Source organism: Lampetra planeri, chromosome 12, assembly GCF_965212315.1.
Source record: "Lampetra planeri chromosome 12, kcLamPlan1.2.h2, whole genome shotgun sequence".
Classification (NCBI taxonomy): Eukaryota; Metazoa; Chordata; class Hyperoartia; order Petromyzontiformes; family Petromyzontidae; genus Lampetra; species Lampetra planeri.
The window spans coordinates 5081646-5104765 of NC_136118.1; the positions used below are offsets into that span (position 1 = coordinate 5081646).

A 23120-nucleotide genomic window follows, 5' to 3' on the forward strand; every position below is an offset into this window, starting at 1 on the left:
TCACTGACACCGTGTATTTAAAAATGAGCAATGTTCCAGAAAGTCTTTTGAAAGTATGCATTTTATCCGAAATATTCTCCTTTTTAGAATTCCTTCATGTTATGGTACTTGACAAATTCTGGATCATGGAAGAAAATGAGCATTACATGCTGTCCAGTACTTGTGAAAGTCACAAGGAAACTGGCTTAGTACAAAAGTATCAGAAACTAAATACCTGGCACAGTCTGTAAGAAGTTCCAATTCTTCATTACGCTATTCAATGTACCAAAGAGTTCACCCAAAAAAATCTGCTTTTTATTGACAACCTTGAACTAACCCCAGCGTTAAAATGCAGATTTGTAGGTCTAACTTCATGCGCAGAGGTTTAGAGTTATTGGGGTTGATAAATACTATCGGGGCTACGATTGGTGATATGCACAGGATGTGGGAATGAAGGGGGGGGGGATAATTTATCAACTGAGCTTTGGGCGGGGTTTTTGGGACCACCGTGGAAATTGACGTTGAGTGGACAGATGTTGTGGTGAGGAATTACCTGTCCAACGCGATGCAGCAGAGGTGCATGATGGAGGCAGTGGTAAACATGACGTCAAAGGAGGTGCGAATTATGCAGAATTTGTCGCCATAGGGCCAGTCGTTCTGCACCCTCTCCACAGCCCCAAAGGGCATCACAAGAATAGCCACCAGAAGGTCTGCCACTGCCAGTGACACAATGAAGTAGTTGGTCTTGATTTTTCTAACAAACGATATAAATTAACATGGGCATTGTTAAAACGAATGCATCGTTGACAACATTTTTGAATCTTGACTTAAAGCTTTCGTGACTGCAGGAATTCATATTCTTTGGGTCTTTCGGTAAAGTCACGGACGACCACTTGTGTTGCGATCAAAACGTCGTAGTTTTTTGGTTATTTTCTTTGAACCTATCTATGTGATTTTACCGAAAAACCCAAAGAATAAAAAATTTTAAGTGTCAGTTTTGTTAAGTGTTTCTACACCCATCATAAAATAGCAAAACCTTGTGGCAAAGGGATACAAAAACACATTAAAATATATACTCTTTGGTTCTTTCGGTAAAGTCACGTAGGTATAAAATAAAATAAATCACGACGTTTCGGGCGCAACACAAGCGTCCGTCATCAGGTGGGAAAGCATGACATTAAAATATGCGTTCAGTGTCTCATCCTTGAGGTTAAAAATGTTACAGCTCAGTAACAGATTCAGCATTTAACTTCAGAGAGCATATTATAAGGACACTGGTTTATACCCGAGCTTGTAAATTTCTCACCTCAAGTAACAAAAAAATCCCTGTGGGGTTAGCATCGTATCCACAACAAATGTGGCCACGACAATCATGCAATTATAAATTGAAAAGTAAGCATCCATTCATTCCATTAAAAAAAGGTATTGAACCACCACCTCGTACACCAAAACTTGACAATGCATTGGGTGAGCTAATCTGATGACTCAGAAGCCGAGGCCACTTAATGTGCAGCCACCAAAGCAAAGTTGAATGTGCCAGAGCCATTTTTGAAATCCATGTCAAGGTAGGGAAGAGCTCAATCTCACGCCTCTATTCTTTGCCTCTGGGTCACATTTAGCTTGCATCTATTCACGGAGGTTCCAGGCGGAGTTGAATTAACAAGCACATATTTGTATATAATACCATATTTCCCACCGTGACCAGTTGCTAACCTTATGGCGAATGCCCGCAAGCACAGACGCATAAAATAAAAGGTGCTCCCTTTATGCCCTTCGTTGCTGCTGCACAACAAACGCAGTGGGTTAACCGCAAATGGACACCGTGAACACCTGGGCAATGAACACGTATGAAATTTTTATGCATTCACAGAGTTGGCTGTTAATTAGGTTTTCGACGCATTGGGAATGTAAACTCAACCATAAGGAGGGAGTTTGAACCCTCAATTCATGAAGATGTTTCAGCTGTGACTCACAATCCTGACTATTGTCATCCACAAATAAATAAATGTATAATGCACCTCAACCACAGATCTCTCACAATGTCCACTGGAATGCGTTAATGGGAACATAAGAGTAGACCATACGGGGCATATTAGATTCCCATTAGCCTTTTCCAAAAGCCTGCTAATTAGAAGGTTTTTCATTTTTGATGCAATGGGTAGTGCTGGGTGTATGACCACCAGATGAGGACCTCAGACAAAGATAATAGTGTGTCGTAAATTAAAGCTGCGTGAAAACTGTCTATAGCAACTGCGTGTGTTGTTTATTTGCTTTCGGTCATGCATCCAAAAGCTACTACGAATGAAATAAATATATTCAATAGCTATTTTTTGTAAAGCAAGTGGCATTTACTTTGGCGAGAAAAACAAAACAAAAAAGCTTGCAAATAAACCACAGGGTAAAGGTACAGCTCTGCAATTGTTTTGCTCATGCCACTGCTAGCAGAAGAGCCTTTACTAGAGGGAGCTCTAGAGGGCCCCTCTAGAGACTGCATTTGGTCTACTCATAAACTGACTTGTATATTAATACAATTAACAAGTTAATAAAAGGAAAGTATTATATATTGTTTTGTTTCACCATCACAGACCAGAAATAAAGATCTCCACAGCGAGCGATATGGGACATAAGGGTCAGTGTGTCATGCTTATTTAAAATACTGCACGTCACATTCCACTTTCAACACGACGGTTCACACGACACCACCGCCACCACAAAAAGTCTGATAAAACAGAATCTCATACAGAGCTATTGCTTCAGAATCTCGTACGCGTAATGAAGCAGATAGAGCGTTGCGTTGGCGTACAAAGAATGTCCCTCTCACACACGGCAGACAAATAGGTTTTGATGGCTTCTGAAATTGGCTGAGACAGTGGGCAATAGTTTGAAGTCAATGTCAACCAGCTAGCAGGGTAAACCCATTATAATATAGTATATGACATGGGGGAAGGGGGGGGGGAAGAGATGTTTTCTCTACGTCTGTACAAATCTGGTGAAGCAGATAAGGCGGGGGTGGGTGATTGGTACAAGGTCAGATACCTACTTGGAATAGCTGTGTCACTGTAGACAATTTTATACCATAAATGCGTTTGATATCATAGCGACGCTCGTTCTGCTGCAAATACATTTTAAATGTGAGCAATGCTAACCAAACTCCATACTAATCCTTCCAGTAGGAAACACATCCTCTTAAATGGGATTTATATCCGGACAAGTGGTGCCATTACACAAAAGATGCATTTGCGCATTGCTTTTTTTCTCCTTTTCAGATGGATTATAAGAGGAGAGGGGGGGAAAAAGGGGGTGTGGTTGTGTAACACCGAGCCAACCTGCAAGGGTCAAATGAGGATCCGCTGCCAATGTTCTCCTCTTATGTTTCTGGAACAATCAATGGGATGGCTTAAAGCCATTGCTGCAAACGTAACCACGGGGCCCAGCCGAGTGAACGCGTGCACTCAAAGTGTTCCGAGGCAGTTTACACCTGCGGTTTGTTTCTGTCCCGGTTGAGGGGGCGGCAGGGGGGGGGTTGCAGGTGGACTGGATAAAAGTATAAACTCCGCTCTCTGTGTCTCCATACATGAATACATCGATTGTTTGTTCCATCGGACTTTTCGATTTCCACGTCAATTTTATGAAGCAGCATTTGCTAAAAATGAGCAAACTGTGGACAATTTCAACCTTCTGGGTCTCATCAGCAGAGGCAGGTTGGTAAAACAATTACGAGATGCCTCTAGGAAAGATCACACCATGCAACATATGTGACTCCAATCAATGCAAGAAGCAATGCCCTGCACAAACTCATTACGCACTGCCGTGAAACGTCATGGGTAATGGCATATTTACGCAAAACTACTTTGCGTCTCCACATAGGTCGTTGGACCTGATGATCGACAGAGGGTCTCACCGGAGGTGTCTATCCTTGCACACAGCAACCACTACCAGCAGGTTGCCCAGAATGGTCACAGCGATGATGATGGAGAAGATGCCAGCAAGGATGTACTTCTCGGCTTGGCTGGATGTCTCATCGCTTACGGGATGACAAGAGCAAAGAGGGACGTGGTATTAGCTGCAGCCACCTCCAGCAGGCAAAGTGCTACCACGCTGCGTCTTTGATCGTGGTCAAAAAACCTATCAAATGCTCTACTGAGCTTTTAAAGAATAATTTGTACCAACAGCAGGATAGTTTATAGTGTGAAACAAACAAACAAGTCAATAACTTTGAACCAAACAGTTTATTTTTTATTTTTTGAGAAAAACATTTTAGCCATATGTTCGCCAGCTCAGTCTGCTCGGAAGACGATCTCTCATTTGCTCAGTATTTAATCATGATGCTGTGTTCCAAACCTACTGGCCATACTTTAAATAGCCACCGAATATATCCAATGAATAACCAGATGAGAAGCGCATGCCACTTCATTCTCTAGATTTTATTTACAGCCCTTCATCAATCCACTGTTGGACGAAAGCCTCCTCATGCCAGTGTCTGTCAATGGGGTTGTTTGACCATACTTCACCACCCTGGTCAATATAGATTGATGAAGGAGTGCGGGCACTCAGGAGTGGTTCAGCTATCACTCATCACTGACTAGCATTACCCATTGCTGCAAATCAAATCCAGGTCACTCACTTCATATTGCGGTGTGCTAACCACGATGCTTCCACGCCACCACTTAATTCTCGACCAAATTAAAATCCCTAATAATGTTGCAGTGAAATGTATAGAGTACTAAAGTGCTGTGGGAATAACCGATTGAACGTTGTTATTTTTTTTACAAAAAAATACTTAACTATTCATTTCAAACCCAAATGTGCTCTTTCCAAAAATACGAAGTTCACCATTTGCACATGCGTTGACAACGGTCTTCTCCAATACAACGCCAATCACTGAGAGATGGGCAAGTCATGAAGGCGGAAAGCAATTCTGTGCAATTTTCCATTCCGTACCGATGAATTGTAGAAAGCATGCAGCAATTACTAGGTGCCACAATTGATTTTTCCAAAAGATATTAATGTTGAACAATATTACTTTTTTTTTTTAAGTAAAACAATTGAAGGCAATTGCATTTTCATTTTCTGTTTTGTGCAGGCCTGCTTTTTCAGAACCCATTCCATATTGTGCGATAAAGGCGAGCCACACAGAATGACGTTTGAATAGCATTATTATTATCAATACTATGTGTGGAATTGTGTTTTGTGCAATTAATATCCAAGCACGCATACCACTGTAGCTATGAGACTAATGTAGCCTGTATAATTAGATATATTCTAGGCAGAACCCATAAAGTAAAGAGAAATTAGACAAAAAATTAAGATATCTCATGTTGGCAAGCCTTACACCTACATGCCCACTCTTGCTCACTGCATGCCCATTTACCTGCATGTTAATGATGGAATGTGTGGGCTGCATTTCTAATGCCCTGACATGCCAGAAAAGTTGGTGCGAAATTTTATGTCGGTGTCTAAGCCAATGCTATCTTGAAGTTCTTTTCAATGTAGAATATAACATCACAAATATCTCAAGCTAGCCGATACATCTCCTGGATAGAGTTTCTCCACACAATGTGTAAATTAAGTCTGGTCCACTTTTGTGCACCGCGTTCGATTGTGACAACATGTTTAACACCTGCAGGCTTGTCTCATTCCTTAAAGCCACCTTCTGAAGCATCTATTTAAAGAAACGTCACTTCTTCACGCTTTGTGCACTTCAGATCAACATTTGTTTTTATATTTTCATTCAGGACATAAAATATGCAATTGGTGTAAGCTTTCCATAGTCACAAACGCTCATGTGTCATTTGAAAAGTATCAAATGACAGAGGCTGCAATGGATATCAGGGTAAATGAATATACTCAAGAGACACCAACAAATATAGGTGATTTGTGGTGGCTTAGGGGTCAGTGCACCGAGATGGCACGCCTAAGATCTTGGGTTCTTATCTTGGCAGCCACCTGTGATTATCCAGGGTTCTCAAGCGTAGCGAGCTAATGTTATCATCCTTGTAAAAAAAAATTAATGAGAACAAATAATGAATTGATTTGCCTGTTAAAACGATGGACATTTATTCTCTGTAGGGTGAGTGGGAAAGCCTAATCCACACTCGGAGGGGATGAGGAGGTCACTTTGAAAGCACCTTGGCAGTAGTTCTGATAATATTCTTCTACAGGCAATTTTCTATTGCATAGGGGCAATTGCATTGCTCTGCAAGCGTTCCAAATCAGTGCTTCGTCTCAATTACAAAGTAAAAAAAAAGAATAATATTGCATGAGTAAACATGTGGTAACTTGTTAAACAATTACACCAATTCGTCCACGTACACTCATTAAATGGTCCATCGTGTTACTGCTACCACATTTCCTTCGACAAAATACACTCGACTGCACTTTACAGAGACCGGTATACATGTAAGTGACGATGCCAGGTTACGGTCAACACAGTAAAGCCACTTACTTGTTAAAGGTGGTGTTATTGCCATACATTTCTGTTTTCTGGCATCAGCGTACGTGCCGAAAAGGCACAGGGCAAAGGCGGCAGCCAAAATCTGCGGGGGAAATTTGAAGAGAGAAAAAAAAATCAGCTTTGACGACTGTGGATTTCGCACAAGACGATGCCCATTCAAGTTATAACATGCAAATGTTGCAAAAAGTCAAGGGAAAAAAAATCACAGTTGACCTTTGTACCTGTTTATGAAGCATTGCACTCCTTTAAAACCACATTTGACTGAATAACAGGCACACGTTTCGTGTTCTGACCGTAATTAAAATGTTTGCAGCATCATCAATATTCATCATTTGTGCGCGGCCGGTTTATTATAAAAAAAGATACGCAGTTTGCGATGTGGAAGGGCGAGTCATAGAATTCAAATTGATTTCAGAAACTCCTTTTTTCAAGACATCGCTTCAAAAACAAATACTTGGCCTGTGGCATTGGCTACGTACGGTGCGAAAGAAGTTAAACATATGTCAATTTAGCAGTAACGCTCCTCAGTAGACAATACTAAATAAGGTTTGACTGCACAAGTTCCATCTGATGCAGAGTATAGAATACACTCGAAACAAAAGCATAAACTCAACGCATTCTCTCTGCGATGAAGAAGGTTCAATGCCTGCGATGTTGCCCGTTACATCCTCCCCCCCCGCCCCCCCTGTTCAGGGCAGTGTTATTAACAAATGCGCTCAATTGTTGTTGTTGGTGTGATTTGTGCTTTGTGCACCACTGCCAATGCATATCATTCTTATATAGTCAAGAATGATAATAGATGCTCTACAGTGCCTGCACATATTGCACTTAACAAAGAGGGCAAACTGCTTTTTTATGATGTAATATCCTTTGCCTTGGAGTATTTACCTCTACCATAGTAAAGTAAGTTAGCACACACTCAGCAGAAATCCTGTTATGGCCACCATATATGATGCATTGTAGACACAATGTAGTTACATGGCAAATTTAATGACATACTCAACTTGACTTTCCAAAGGTACTAGTTCACCTTTAATAATTAAAAAGTTAATTTACATCTAGGCACGTTCAGATTCTCAGGGTTTAAAATGTTTACACGAATCTTGCCTCCATTCAGACACTGTCTTTCCGACAGACCTGTTCTTCACCTGAGGACGGCTGCTTGTGTTGTGGCCGAAACGTCGTGAGAATTATTTTATTATGTTTTATTATTTTATTATTTCCCTTCTACGTGACTTTACCGAAAGAACCAAGAAGACGAATCTTGCCCTTTCGTTTGTTATGCGAAGTATCAGTCTTTAAAACATTGCTTTCGTGTTATTCATCTTCGTCATGGGTAGTTATCATACTATCTCTAATAAAATACACGTGCTATATCTGCAAACCTACCTGGATTCAATTACTGACCATGCAAGTGGTTGTCTGGCCCTGACATATCCGAGCCAGACTGCCATAAATGAGCGCCTGGTGCGGGTGTGTTAACATCAACCCTAGGGAGACAAAGACGGCCAGCCGTGCTGCTCGTTTCCACCACACCCCCATCCCATCCCTCTCTGCTCTAACCCGCCCTTACTAGGTGCTCGCAAACAGCCCTTGCTCCTTCATTCCACGTACAAGGCTAAATATGGGGGTGGGGGGGGCATCTATGTCTTTATACGCGAGATACAGACACCGTTGCTGCGTATGGCGCAGTGTAGATAATTCCGTGGTGGTGGCGTGCCGCGTTTGTATGGCCACGCGGCACTGCGCTCCGGGTGCTGTTTGCCCGGTGCGCACCTCTGTGCTCTGTTGAGCAACGTTTACGATTGAGACCTTTACCCCGGAGCCCGCAATCTCACATCGACAGCCCTTGTATGCTAGAGATTAAGCATCGTTGCATCCGCGCGACGTGCTCATAGTGTTCCTGCCCGCATTCGTCGACTCGCACGAGAACGCACGTGCCACGTACATCGTCACGTACATCCCTTATTCACGGCAACGGGTTCCAAATATTCAAAAGTTGCATTCGCGAGTCGATTGCGAACATTATTTCATTCAGATAAATACGGTGTAACGCGTCAATCGTATCAAACGGTGAAATGCAATCCCGCCCGCGTGTTTATTATACCGTTTTCCGTTGTTCAGTCCCTTGTTGTTTCAATCGACTGCTGGGTGATGGCATCAGCACGCAGAGTCGCTTGTGGAGGTTGTTTGACCATACTTCAACTGGCTGGTCGGTGCAAGTTGGTGAAGGGGATTGGGGAGGGGTGGGGAAGGCAGGATAGGTTGAGACAACACTCGCCGCTGACGTTATGCGTGGCCGGATATTGAACTTGAGCCACCGGGTTCAATAGCGCAATGCGCCAAACCACTGCGCCACCGCTCCCTCGCACATTTCATTACAAGGAGTTGAAATTTATATCAATACGTTCAATAAATAAACACCGTACTGAAGATTGCAGCGCAACACGAAGCACACTTGTTTCATGTTTGACCACGGTGCTTTGCTCGGGTAAAATCGCGATGTCACTAATTGTCTTTGTAATCGAATGCATTCCCTTACGCCAGCGAGAATTAGTCTACTTCAAGTTTTCTGCTAATTAAATAGCGGTCCAGCTGTCGTGGCGCTGATTAATGGATTAAATTAACAGATTCGAGAGCAAAAAGCGTATAGGCGTAACTTACAGATCATAACCTTGATTCTAGGCAAACGCTTCAATTATTAATCTTTTAAAATGTGAAATGTCAAAGATTTCACTGTTTCATTATCCATGCGTCGTAAACTCTCAGCGAGAGCGTAAAACACGTACGTGTTACCTACCGGTCACTGCGCATACCTGTTCCACTTAACTCTTGCAAACATACCAGCTACCTGTACAAACAGCAGAAACTACGGGCGCATACATCACAGCGCGCCAAGTCAAAAGCCAACAAGACAAGGCAAAACACTTTGCTTAGGTTTTCGTGCTTTGTTCTGCTTTAGCTCACCCCCCCGCCCACCGATACGGGTTTGGGCTGTAGCCAGTGTAGTTCGGCACGATGTCCGCCGTTTTGCTCCACGTGCTGGGAGCTTTTTCAACAGCGAAACGTCGGACAGTGCCGAACAACCGGAGAGTTCGCTAGCCAAAGGCTCGTGCATAATAGACAACAAACACCCCACCCCATCACACCATCACAATGAATAATGACCTCTCGCGTTTTTGACATTTAAAAGGCACGCCTCCACTCACGGGCTAACGGGCACGTGAGGTTATCTTCCATACAGCGGTCAGTTTCTTTCTCGCCAACAGGTAATATTATCCATCAGTTCAGGGAGAGAGATGGGGGGCTCGTGTAGGGGGTGGGGAGGACCTCTGATGACGACCTCCTAACGAGGAAAATCGCTGGCGTCCAGGTGAAATCAGCGGGCACGCACTAGGTTGTGCCCAACATCGGCAGCGACAAAGACGCCTCCCCGCCGTCAATAATCCCCGACCACGGATCGCGCACATTTGTCGCGTTAATTTGAGGACAAAATGCAGCGCACGATGGAGGTGTGCGGGTGGTGTGTGGTCCAAAGAGCACGCTTGGCCGCTTGTCTTACCGGGTACTGAATGGCCTTTTTTTAAACGCCGCACCGCCAGGGAGGCACATAACTCAATTCGAGGCGGATGGTCAACCAAGGACCGGTTCAGTGTGGTACCCCTCGACACTTTGTGCGAGTTGTGGTCGGGAATCGAACTCGGGTTGTGTGTGTTTTTTTTTCTTTTCCAGCCGGGTTCGGAAGGCAAGCGACCGGCGCTTTAGCGATGCAAGGGGGAGTACACACCAGGCAGCAACGCGAATCACCAACCAGAAACGCATTCCGCTCAGGCGGAACACAAACCACTCAGGAACAACACAGACCACCAAGCAGCAACACAAACCACTCAGGAAAAACATAAACCACTCAAGAACAACGCAAACCACTAAGGAACAACACAGGCCACCAAGCAGCAACATAAAACATTAAGGAACAACATAGGCCACGAAGCAAGCAACACAAACCACTCAGGAACAACACAAACCACTAAGGAATAAATATCACAGACCACCACCAAGCAAGCAACACAAAGGCACTTACCTCCAGTGCGGGATATCCAAATCCACTGCGAATCCAACAGGTACGGGGCAACCAGGGGCGCCAGGGATGACGAACAGTCCGTAGTCTGGTTGTTAGCTGCTGCTGATGATGATGTTGCCGGCACCGAGCGGTATTCCGGAGCGCCGATGCTCAGCCATCCCACGACAAATCAGGATGCACTTCTCAGCGCAAGCCTCATCACAGCCAAGCAAGCCCAAGCTGTCTTCTCGTAACGACTTCTCTCTCGGTGAACTATGTCACGGGGGGTAATATAGGGGGGTGGGGGTGGCTGGGCTGTGACGGTGGTTAGGTGGTGGTGGTGGGTGGCTTTACGAGTTGGGATTGTGCAGCTCGCCGCATGCGCGCCGCGCGTTTGCGGTGCCGCGCGGTTTTGGGAAGAGAGAGAGAGAGAGACGCGAGCGAGAGATGCGCAAATTGAATCACCAACGCAGCGGAGGCCGATGAGTCGCGGGCGCAAGAAGAGCAGAGAGAGAGAGGGGCGCGAGCGTGCGCGCGTGTGGCGACAGGAGGAGGTGGTGGAGGAGGAGGTGGTGGTGGTGGAGGAGGACGCGCCTGGCGTCTCTTGTTGGTTGGCCCGTGGAACCAGCGCGCCCCCACCCCACCCCACCCCGGAATGGAACGCGGCGTGCGCTGCAAAGCGGCCGAGTTAATCCCAAGTGACTCACTCAGCACCGCGAGGTTGGGCGTCGTAGAAACGACGGAGTGACAGATGCGTCCGTGTGTGGCATAGGTATGGGGAGCGGCAGCGTAGTGGTTAGCGCCGCTGGGCTGCGTTCGATTCCTGTTCACGGCCAACGCGCCAGCGACGAATATCTGAACCGGTCCTGGGCATCACCTAGGTGGACTCAGACGCAAATGAGTACCTGGTGCGGTGTGTAAATATCGCCACTAAGGAGACAAAGGCGGTCAGACGTGTTGGTGGGCCACCCACCCCCTCGTGTATCGCTCCGGCCTTCATAGGTGCTCGCTAACAGCACTTGGCCCAACAGTCTGTTCAAGGCTACACGGGGGATCTTTGTCTCTTTGGCATGGTGGCTGTCAAAGGATATTAAATCATTGGTGCTAACACCACTCTCCCCAACAGTCTGGTAAAGAAGCCTCGTCTGCGCAAGAGGTGAGAGACGATGGCGCGGTTCAGATACGAAGTGCGACCACCGCCACCAACCACCACGATGGAATACAACGAATTTGGTTCATCGACCAACCTCCCGACACCTCGCCACGTTCAGCCACCATTCACCGCCGCCAACGATGGAATAATCCCCCGGACACTGGGAATGAGAGTCGAACAGAGAGAGGAGAGACGGACAGCTCGACATATCTCTCTGATCGGGAGTTTGATTGCTTCCTGCTGAGTATTGGTGGGAAACACTCAGAAATGTGGAGTCGTGGGTGATTACACAAGTACGCAAAGACAAAGATCCCCCGTATAGCCTTCACCGACTGTTGGGACAAGCACTTTTAACGAGCACCTACGAAAGCCAGCAACGGCACACGAGGGGTGGGTGACCAGCACCACGCCCGGCCGCCTTTGTCTCCCCAGTGGCGATGTTTACACACCGCACCAGGTACTCATTTGAGTGAGCGCGCTAACCGCTCCCCACAAGTACACAGACCCCCACACACACACAAAGGCGTACATTAATATACAGTACATACATTTATGTACACACATACCCAGACTAAAGACAAACACGGACAAACACATGAATAAGCACACACACACGTAGAGATTACAGGCCCACACATTAACAGACGCACGCGCATATAAAGGGGAAATATATATGCCGTGTAGCCTTCGATGTGTATACATCACATATGTATTCGCCATACCAGAAACTCGTTTAAGGCCGAGTGGACCAAGAGGAGGTACATGACCGGTTCAGATATTCGCCACTTATGTTGGCCGTGGTCGGAAATTGAACGCAGGTCGACGGGTTTGTAGCGCAGTGCGCTAACCACTGCGCCACCGCTCACAAAAAGACACCACCACCGCACCATGCGTACACATGCAGAGGAACAAAATACAAGCACCCCCCCCCCCCCCCGTTGAGTCTTAACAGACTGTCGGGGCTGTTAGCGAGCACCTATGAAGACAGGAACGGCACACGAGGAGATTCTGTGTCCAGCAAAACGCCCATCCGCCTTTGTCTCCCTAGTGCCATTGTTGACACATCGCACCAGGTAATCATTTCAGGATGACTCTACCTAGGGGGTGCTAATTGTTACTAGAGACACAACAAAGGCACACACACACAGACCAAAGACACATACGTACATACAGAGGCATCCATACGTAGAAACACACACACAGATACAACACAAATACAAAGAGACCACAGAGAAACACACGCATTGACAGACTCAAACACATGCTGGCACAAGACCCTCTTGGCTTGGACGCATGATTAATGCTCGTAAATTATTACAGTGCTGCACATCCATAAGCAGGTATTACAAGTAATGCGTGCAGGCAAAGTGGCCACAATTATTGGATTGGTATAAAGTGCATGCGCGTGCGTGCGTGCACGCGCATTAAGCAGAGACGACTGGACCGCTTCACTACAAGTGTCGATTAGCAATAGTATTGTAATTATTGTATGCCCAATTACGAGATGATTAAAACTGTTTTTATTTCATTTTAATACGTGTGTGTATATGTCGTGTGCTTATTATTCGTAATAATTGAATATCAAGGGGGAAATTTTTAATTTATCCAGATCGCCAATGACGGAGATTCGAATGTCTTAAATTGCTTCTCAGGTTGTAAAATAAACTAATTAAGTATTTAAGCACAGTGAATTAGAGCGCTATTTTCAATTCGCATATAATATGCCCCATTATAATACACGGTGCTGTATTGTATTGCATGGCCAATGCAGCAGCAGCAGCCATGGTCAATCCACTGCCGGATGAAGGCTTCCCCAAGTCACTGCCACTTACAATCCTGCGATATTATAATCCACCTAGCTATTGCACGTAAATTAATTTCATGGCTCCATCTCCACTACGAACATCCATGCTATGCCCAATTATGGAATGCGTACAAGTGTGTGTTTTTAGTATAAATGCTTGTATATTTTTCTCGTGATTGCCATTTCTGTACAATTGTGACGAAATCATGTAGAATATTCCCAGACCACCCTTGAAAAATAGACTTCAAGTCTCAATGGGTTTTCACCTCATAAAATAAAGTCTATCAATCAAACGTTTAACATTTTAACTATCTAAAGTTCAATGCAGTGATATACATACATGTTACACGATGTTCACCGGATTATTTGGAACACAATAAATACTGTAACGTAATGTCAATCCACAGCGGCTAGGTGAGTTGACCATACTTCATCACGGTGGTCAGGGCAAATTTAAGGTGAGTTGGTGCCCAGGGCCGATTCAGAGATACTCGTCACTGATGTTAGCCAGTGACTGTCTGGGTTCATAGCGCAGAGTGGGGAGCGGTAGTGTAGCTGTTAGCGCGCTGCGCTTCGAACCCGGCGACCCAAGTTCAATTCCCGCTCAGGACCAACACCAGTGATGATTACTGTATTTGAATCGGTCCTACGTCGATGTGTGAACATCGCCACGTGGTTCTGGCCACCTACCCCTTCGTATGCCGTGCCGGCCTTCATAGGTGCTCGCGAACAGCACTTGCCCCATCAGTCTGTTAAGGCTAGACGGGGGATCTTTGTCATAGCGAAGAGCACGAACCCCCTCCCACTGAAGCGCTTAACAACACATCGAAACTTCTGGAATTTTCTCTGCGGGGGTGGGAAGGTGGCTTGTGGTTAGGACACTGCACTATGAAGCCAGCAACCTAAGTTCGATTCCGCCACGGGAAACACCAGTGATGAGGGTTTTATGAGCGAACACTGGAATTATCCACCCCTTGACCAACTCGTACTGCCCAGTGTGGTGTAGTATGGCCAACCAACCCCCACAACTGACAGGGCGTGGGGAGGATTTGGCAAGCCAGCAGTGGATTGACAAAATCTGTCAATGATGCATTATTATTACTCTTTGTGCAGCAGCGGGGGCCTTTAATGGACATTGCCAGATACATTACAACCTCACACAGAAAAGACATAGGCTGCAGCTGCTTTGCAAAATAAAAGAAGACTTATTTTCTGATGGTATCCCCTGTCATAAACCATCCTTACCCCCCAGTGCGTGTGTTTTGTTTCACACATTACCGCAACAGTAAATCCACCTGTTCCGTGCAGAGTTTGTGCTAATGATTGAAGTGCTGTTTTTCTCTGTTTTTTTCTCGTTCCGGCATTCTTTCTCAACACAATTACTGGATTTAATGAGCTATTTTCAGCAGAAAAAAAACACATCTGTAAATCACGAAAAGGAGACGCTTTGGTTAGCAGACTGTTCATATATTCCAAATATAGCCGCGTCCACGTGGAGATGGCTTTTTACAAATATTTCCACTCCAAATTGTGCCAAACTTGCTCTTTTTTTCATTTTACAATTCTTCACTGTAAATCGCTGGCAAATAACACGCTCTTTGGTCTCTGAAATAATTTATCATTAACATCCTGCACAGTCATGAAGATTTGCCCCGAGGTTATCAATCTGTGGACTGTAAACATAGAAGCCACTGGCCAAGGGTCACACTCACAAGCCCAGGCCTCTTTGCGTTGACATCACTTGGATTTAACACAATTGTGAACAGGCACTGCCCAGGTACGGCAATGATACATTGCCCTAAGGCCTGGAACCTTACATTTTCAAAGGTACAAAGTGTGCTTGACGTCAATAAATTATTGTGATGTTTTTTTATGTTGCTATAACTGTACTGTATAATGGAAGGGTGGTGCTGAATTACTTGAAAAAAGTACTCCGTGAGTGATTGTATACCTAATTATGTACGTTTAACTTCTTTCGCACCGTACGTAGCCAACCGTGCTAATCGGAGGTGCAAGGGGAAGGACAAGTTGCGGCAAAGATGTTAAGATGAACACATAGATCAGAGAACAAACACAAGTTGGAGAAATCACATTGACTGTTAAGGAAAGTAAGTGGTTTTGACAAGATATGTCAAAAATAAGAATGCTTGCCGGTGGTCGAAACTAACAATGGAGTGGCAGTCAAAGGAGGAACAGGCCCAGGAGGGCCTTCACCGTGGAGATAAGAGTAAGAAAATCAGCTCATGTTCAATCCTAGGCAGATTTTGCATTGCAAGACCGTAAGAAATGGTGGTGGCTTGCGGAGGCCTTCATCCAGCAGTAGATTGATAATGGCTGATGGTGATTTTGATAGAACAATGTGAAGAAGTATAGTGGCGTGTGTTTCTGGCCACCTTTGAGTATCATTTAAATATAACAACAAGCTGTATTATTTTGAGTTAATGTTCAAATTGTACATCGATTCAGATGGCATACAACAATGTATATTCTTAACACTTTAGCCGTGCAGAAAATAGTTACGATGTGCATTGCGATAGAACACAAGCAGATACTCGCTTTGAAAGGTATCTATTTTTTTCGACCACTACATTTTACGAGAAAATGTAACAGTCTGCAGCACTGGCGGTCAAGTAAAATCATTGGTTTAAGTATGCGGAGGTGTGTAACTGCTAAGAGATATGAGATGATATTCCATACCAGAAAACTGAGGTGTAACGCAGGGATATCGGTTAAACTATTTTTTTTATGTTTCCAGGTTCGGCCCACTGAGCTATATAGTTCTTTTTCAGAAGCGACCTGGCCACAAATAATTGCTCAACGAAGTGGCTCATCACATGTAAATGTATAACGGCCAAATACTCTAAACGCATACTTTTTGGTTCTTTCGGTAAAGTCACGTAGGTGAAAATAAAATAAAAAATAACTAAATCACGACGTTTCGGAGGCAACACAAGCTTCCGTCATCAGGTGGGGCAACCCCAGCAATTTTTTTTACTGTATGGGGTTGTCCCACCTGATGATGGAAGCTTGTGTTGCCTCCGAAACGTCGTGATTTAGTTATTTTTATTTTATTTTATTTTCACCTACGTGACTTTACCGAAAGAACCAAAGAGTATGGATCCTTGCAGTCACGAAAACTTCAAATCTAGACTCTAAACGCATGTTTCCAATGTGGAGGGAATATCCGGAGGACCCGGAGAAAAATCCACGCGACCACGGGGAGAACATGCAAACGCCAAATATACTGGCGTCAGGGTTGGGATCGAACCCACAACTCCCTGTATACCAGGCGAGGTAATTAACATCTCACCAACGTGGCACTTTAACAACATCTGTAAATGGCGAGAGCAACCCACCATAACAGACTAAAAGTGTAGGCTGGACAACTTTAAGTTTCAAACAAGACACAAATATGTGTAAAAACACAGCCTTCGTACACATGCAAAAATAATTGCACTTTTGAGGAAGTAAACTGTCTAAGGCTACCATCGCAATAAATGTGAGAACATTTGATGCACAATGCATCTTCTTCTTCAGGAAATGCTCATTGTTTTTGCATATGCGCAAAGGCTGTGTTCTTTCTACACAATGTAATACATAATGTGCAGTATATTAAATACTAGAATGCATTAAGTTGTATGTAATGTAGATTCAATTCAATACAATAGCATCATGTAGTCTGTAATGAATATCAAATGCACTACAATACATGACATAGTATATAAAGCATATTAAATATACTTGAATACGTTGCATAGCATATCGTGTATATGGAATACCCTACAACACATTACGTAGTATATAATGTATATGCAACGCATGATAAATATAATGTGCATATTCAATGCAATATAATATAATTGTTTAATGTATTTCATCTGGGTACACCCGCACTTTCTTAAAAAAAAAACTACTTCGAGTTTGAGCCACGACCTAAGAGGCTGCGATGGATGTCGAACTTTGAAGTTGTCTGTTGTAATGACGCAGACGTGACATAACAACCAGCTCCCACTCAAACCCCCCCCCCACAGCATCAATTTTGCACTAATGGCCCGCAAAATGGGTGGCGCTGTGGACAACCTGATAGATAATAGTGCAACGGGCTCATATCCGCAGAGCGTGTGCTTTTTTGTTGTTGAGTGAAGCTTTTTCTTTGCATTTGATGGGCGACTGCCCGGGGCCAATAGCCTGGCGGTGATGCCGAGAGGTGGCTGGGCGTGGTAGCCCCCATCAAGCACCCTCCTGTGCGTTGCATGCTGCTCCTCAAGAGACAGCTGCAATGTAACAAACGCTTAGCCCTCTACACACACCCACCCTCAGTGCAACTGTGCTGTACGTGTTCCTTTTTTACCCCAGAGTTTGTGTCCGTAGCACGTGTGGTGTGCATCAAGAGAGCGTGCAAAAACGTTCTTCCAGTTTACATCACAATTATTGTACTGCCCGTTTTGTTCGTAATGTCTATGGAGGTAAAGTTGATAGGATGTGTGTGTTAGCGTGGTCTATCTATCTGTCTATCTATCCGTATGAAATGGGCAGGCCGTGCCAACTCCTGCAAAGATGCTCCAATTTTGACTGTAAAACTTTCGTGACTACAGGAATTCATATTCTTTGGTTCTTTGGGTAAAGTCACGTAGATAATTTTTTTTAATTAAAAATAAAGTGAAATTTTTTTTACCGAAAACACCATGAATAAGTCTACATTATAGACTGCCAGTACACTCACTCAGGTTAAGAATTACGCTACAGTCTACGGTATAGACTGCCAGTACGCTCACTCAGTTTAATAACCATTGCTACAGTCTACATTAAAGACTGCCAATATGCTCACCAAGCCTAAAAAACAGGCTACAGTCTACATTCTAGACTGCCAGTACACTCACCCAGCTTAATAATCATTGCTACAGTCTACATTATAGACTGCCAGTACACTCACCAAACGTAATAACCAGGCTACAGTCTACATTATAGACTGCCAGTACACTCACTCCGATTAAGAACCAGGCTACAGTCAGTCGACATAAGTTTTTTAATTACTTAACAATGTATTTGTATTAACTTTATTTATTTATTATTATAATTTTTCTATCTACGTAACTTTACCGAAAGAACCAAAGAAGATGAGCCAATGTGAACAAAACTTTCCTTTGAATTAATTTTACCGTTAGGGACATGCGCTATTGAAATCCATTGCATACGATCAAAGGCTTTGCCAAAGCTTGGAAGATGAAACCAGTAGCATACTACAAGGACACGCTTTAAAGGTTTCTGGTCCTTCTGAGAGAGGCACGTCCTACTGGGACCTATTCAGACCCCATTATCTCATCACAGCTTGCGGATTGTTACCGCTTCTTGCACGCCCAGTGCAAGCGCCACCGTTATTGCCACCAATTCGGTTGAAATGCACGTTGAAACGCATTACTGAACCCATGCATATGTCACTGGTTCCCTCCCTTGTTTTTTGTTGTTTTCAATATCAATATGAAGAGGAGCTTGGAGAATGATCATAGCAATAAAGGGAAGCAAGCGAAAATGGTAAATGTTAAAACAACATTCATTGTTAAAATAACATATTTTGTTACGTGACAATGTATGAAAATAATATGAATTGTTAATATTCTTTGGGTTTTTCAGTAAAGTCACGTAGATAGGTTCAAAGAAAAAAACACGACGTTTCGATCCCAAAACAAGCAGTCATCATCAGGAAAAGAGGGTTAGTTTCTAATGGCAAACTGTTTATAAAGGTTTGAAATGAGCGTAGCCCAAATGTCAGCAGCTAATGTTAATATAAGTGGTGGGAAGCAACCACGACGGTGGTTGGTTTTTCACCAATTAAAGGGCTGCCAGGTGAAAATTAGCACCTCCACGGAGCGCGGGTTGAGGTGGCTATGTTAATGTGAGAGATTAGCATGTTAATGGCAGATCACAGAGCCGCAACCTCTAGGTCGGCGCGCGAAGTGGCTGTGTTAGTGTGAACCTGTTAATGAACAACTAACATCAGAAGGTGGTAGGATTCAAACATAACAGCTAGTTATGACTTAAATTGGTTGATAACGTCCTTCCAATGATTGCTCAGTTTGTACCCATCTTCTCGGTTGAAATTGTGTCTGTGTCTATATATATGGATGGCTTCATGAAGAATCTTTGTTGATAGCCAGTGGGTTTGCAAAATACGTTCGTCTTAGAGAAATCAATTTCATGCGAGCCCACCGCATTAAAACAGTGATGAGCCACGGCTGAGGTATTGGTCCTACCGTATTTCAGATCTGCCTTATGTTCACGAATACGGTCCGAGACATGTCGCTTAGTTTCCCCAATGTAACTAACTACTGCCGCAGACACAGCTTAGTTTGTAGACTCCGGGGTATTGCATGTCAGGGATCACATCCTTCACAGATGGGATCAGATCACGAAGTTTATGTACTGTGTTAAATTGAACCTGGATCTTATGTTTGCTCATGATTTTGGAAATCTTTTTAGTGACCCCTGCTATGTATGGCAAGGTTATGGTTTTGATTGGGTACTCAGATGGTTCTTTCCCAATGGTTGGGGGGATAGTTTTTACTGATTGTGTAGTCTGAATATCCATTCACCTTGAGAGCTTGGTGTACGTGTTCCAGTTCACTGGCTAGGTGATGATGGTCGGAAATACATCGAGCTCTATGGTTTCGAGTTTTGATGAGGGAATTCACAGTACATAAAACACAGTACATAAAATTAGTGATCTGATTCGATCTGTGAAGGATGTGATCCCTGACAAGCAATACCCCGGTGTCTACAAACTAAGTTGTGTCTGCGGCAGTAGTTACATTGGGGAAACTAAGCGACATGTCTTGGACCGTGTTCGTGAACATAAGGCAGATCTGAAACACGGTAGGACCAATACCTCAGCCGTGGCTCATCACTGTTTTAATACGGTGGGCACACACGAAATTGATTTGTCTAAGACGAAGGTACTTTGCAAACCCACTGGCTATCAACAAAGATTCTTCATAAAGCCATCCATATATACAGACACAGACACAATTTCAACCGAGAAGATGGGTGCAAACTAAGCAATCATTGGAAGGACGTTATCAACCAGTTTAAGTCATAACTGGCTGTGATGTTCCCATCCTACCACCTTCCGATGCTAGTTGTTCATTAACAGGCTCACACCAACAGCCACTTCGCGCCGACCTAGAGGTTGCAGCTCTACGATCTGCCATTAACATGCGAATCTCTCCCATTAACATGCTAATCTCTCACATTAGCATAGCCACCTCAGCGCGCGCGCCGTGGAGGCCGCTCACCGATCTTACATTAACATGCTAATTTTCACCTGGCAGCCCTTTGATTGGTGGAAAGCCAACCACCGTCGTGGTTGCTGCCCACCACTTACATTAACATTTGGGCTACGCCCATTTCAAACCTTTATTAACAGTTTGCCTTTAGAAGCTAACCCCATTTTCCTGATGACGACGGCTTGTGTTGCGATCGAAACGTCGTGTTTTTTTTGTTATTTTCTTTGAACCTATCTACGTGACTTTACCGAAAGACCCAAAGAATATGAATTCCTGCAGTCAAGAAAGCTTGAAGTCAAGAATTAATTGTTAAAATAACATATTTTGTAATGTGACAATGTGTGAAATTGTCGAAACGATCCTTCTGGGAATAACTGTAATATGATATTTAAAATAACAAGTTTGCTATGTTGGACTAGAACCCGTACCCAAATAAAAAGACTCGCGGCAGTCCAAGTCAAGCAAAGATAGTTAAGCCATGATCATCTGTAATAACATTCCAGCTTTCAAGAGAATCATTTACAGCATTTCCTGTCTGTTCCTTTGCAATGGTCTACACCTGCCACATTGTGTTGGGGGACAGGTTAACTTGACAGTGAATATGCACCTCTCACCAGCGAACCAGAACACATAAAAACAATTATAATAAGTCATAGCGTCTGTTTACATGGGCTGGCAAATATTTTTACAAATGCACTTGTACAATAGGACAGTATACTTCATATTACTCGAGTTTGCGTGTGACAATATTTGCCAGGGCAAGAGAATCCCCAGACCCAAGGCTGTTAAAACCAATCATTTACTGTCGTGACAATGAGAATAGCTACATGCAGCACAGTGTGCAGTTTTCATATGTGCCATGTTTCTTCCATGATCCACAAGCCTATTCTCTTGCACTGCCTCGCTCTCCGTGACTTTCCATCCACCTTCCTTTGACTAACTGCCAACGACCTATGGCTCATGGGGTAACAGGGTGCAGCACAAGCATTCTGTTCGGCTGGTAAATTTAGTTGATGTCCTGTGGAAAGGGGATGGTAGACTTGGATATGGAGGAGAACTTTGGATCAAGTTAGTCAACATAATAATAATTAAAATGTTTTTTTACTTGAAAATATCTCACTGAGTTAATTTGTTTTACTGGAGGGTCTAATATTTTGGTGAATGGTCGATTCCTTTGAAAGGAGTGTTTTTTGTGCATGTGGGAGGAAATTAAGAGTACATGGAGAAAGTCACGCACATAAGTAGATAATGTTCAAAGGCATGTCCAGTAAGGGTTCACAAACCCATTTATGTATGGCCATTATGTAACTGGGCAATCTCGCAGTCTCTCCGGTTCAAGGGTTAGTGGTCCAATAACCGTTGCCTCCAGAGTATCGTACTTGAGTTATAGGTATGTCACCATACCCAAATAAAATCTGGAGCACATGTGCACATTCAGATAATTTTATAGTTCCATGACATTTGTGGAGAATAAAGTTATGGCAAAGCATAGCAGGGCATGTTAACTCGTAAAATGAAAGATGCCGTTTGGCTATGCACGTCAGGTGGTGAGAAGATCAGACAGCAACCTCGTAATGAAATCGCATAACGTCCTCGGTGATTTTGAGACCTAATGTCCCTTCACAGGTAACTAAGTAATGAGAAAAATCCGGCTGCCTTGGCATACATATGCCCCGATTAGACGCGAGACTGCGTGATGCATGGCTCTTACTAGGCCATTGTTTTCATCCAGGAGGTCTGGCGACATGAACAGCCTCGTCTCATCCATCACGGAAAGAAATCTCGCCAAAGTTATTACTGGCACACGTCTGCCAAGATCTAGTGGAGGCAAAAAAATAGCGTTTCACATTTCCATAAATAAGCACGGCACAATATACCAATACTCTAAACAATTTACCGTGTTTCCATGCAACAGCCTGTGTTTTGTGTCATATTTCTAACGGTTTTGATGTCCACAGGAAGTTAAAAGTTGAGCGACCTGCCAGTGCAAATGCTTCAATGCAGCTTATTACATGGGTTTTGAACGAGTAGGCAGATAGAATAACACAAGGTAATACAATCAATCTGCTACTACTGTTTGTGTAGCATGAGTGCCGTTTGAATGTGGATGGAGAGCCATTTTAGTCTGGCAGGAATGTTCCGCCTGTTCATTTGCAGACGGGCACTCCACCACAGACTGATGCCCCACAAACGTGTAAATTGCACTCAGTGTCTTTTGTTTGTATTCTTCCACAATTGTATTTCACGTGTGCTATCGGCATTGTCATGAACAAATACATTTCCTTTCGGAATGCTGCATCTAGCGCTGCATCACCCTGCATCAGAGAACAACCCTGGAAATTGTCATGAGAAAGCTACTTCTGGATTGCTACCATGTACAGGTGGGTTGC

The 23120-nt window shown here is 44.0% G+C and overlaps 1 protein-coding gene across 5 annotated transcripts in view; it reads right to left on the bottom strand.

The window, feature by feature from the left end:
* HTR4 (5-hydroxytryptamine receptor 4) overlaps positions 1-23120 on the bottom strand; it is a 110465-nt gene that overhangs the window by 35499 nt on the left and 51846 nt on the right. For 2 of the 5 annotated variants that reach the window (XR_013585923.1, XM_078599247.1), the window contains exons 1-5: positions 10515-16345; positions 8541-8642; positions 6425-6515; positions 3881-4003; positions 533-733 (exon numbers count right to left, since the gene is read on the bottom strand). Coding sequence is in view for 4 of the 5 variants with exons in the window: in XM_078599247.1 (XP_078455373.1) it covers positions 533-733; positions 3881-4003; positions 6425-6453 (353 nt within the window). In the remaining variant the exon portion in view is untranslated. Of the gene's footprint in view, positions 1-532; positions 734-3880; positions 4004-6424; positions 6516-8540; positions 8643-10514; positions 16346-23120 lie in introns of those variants that run through there. The other 3 variants (XM_078599249.1, XM_078599250.1, XM_078599248.1) reach the window with 3 other exon arrangements.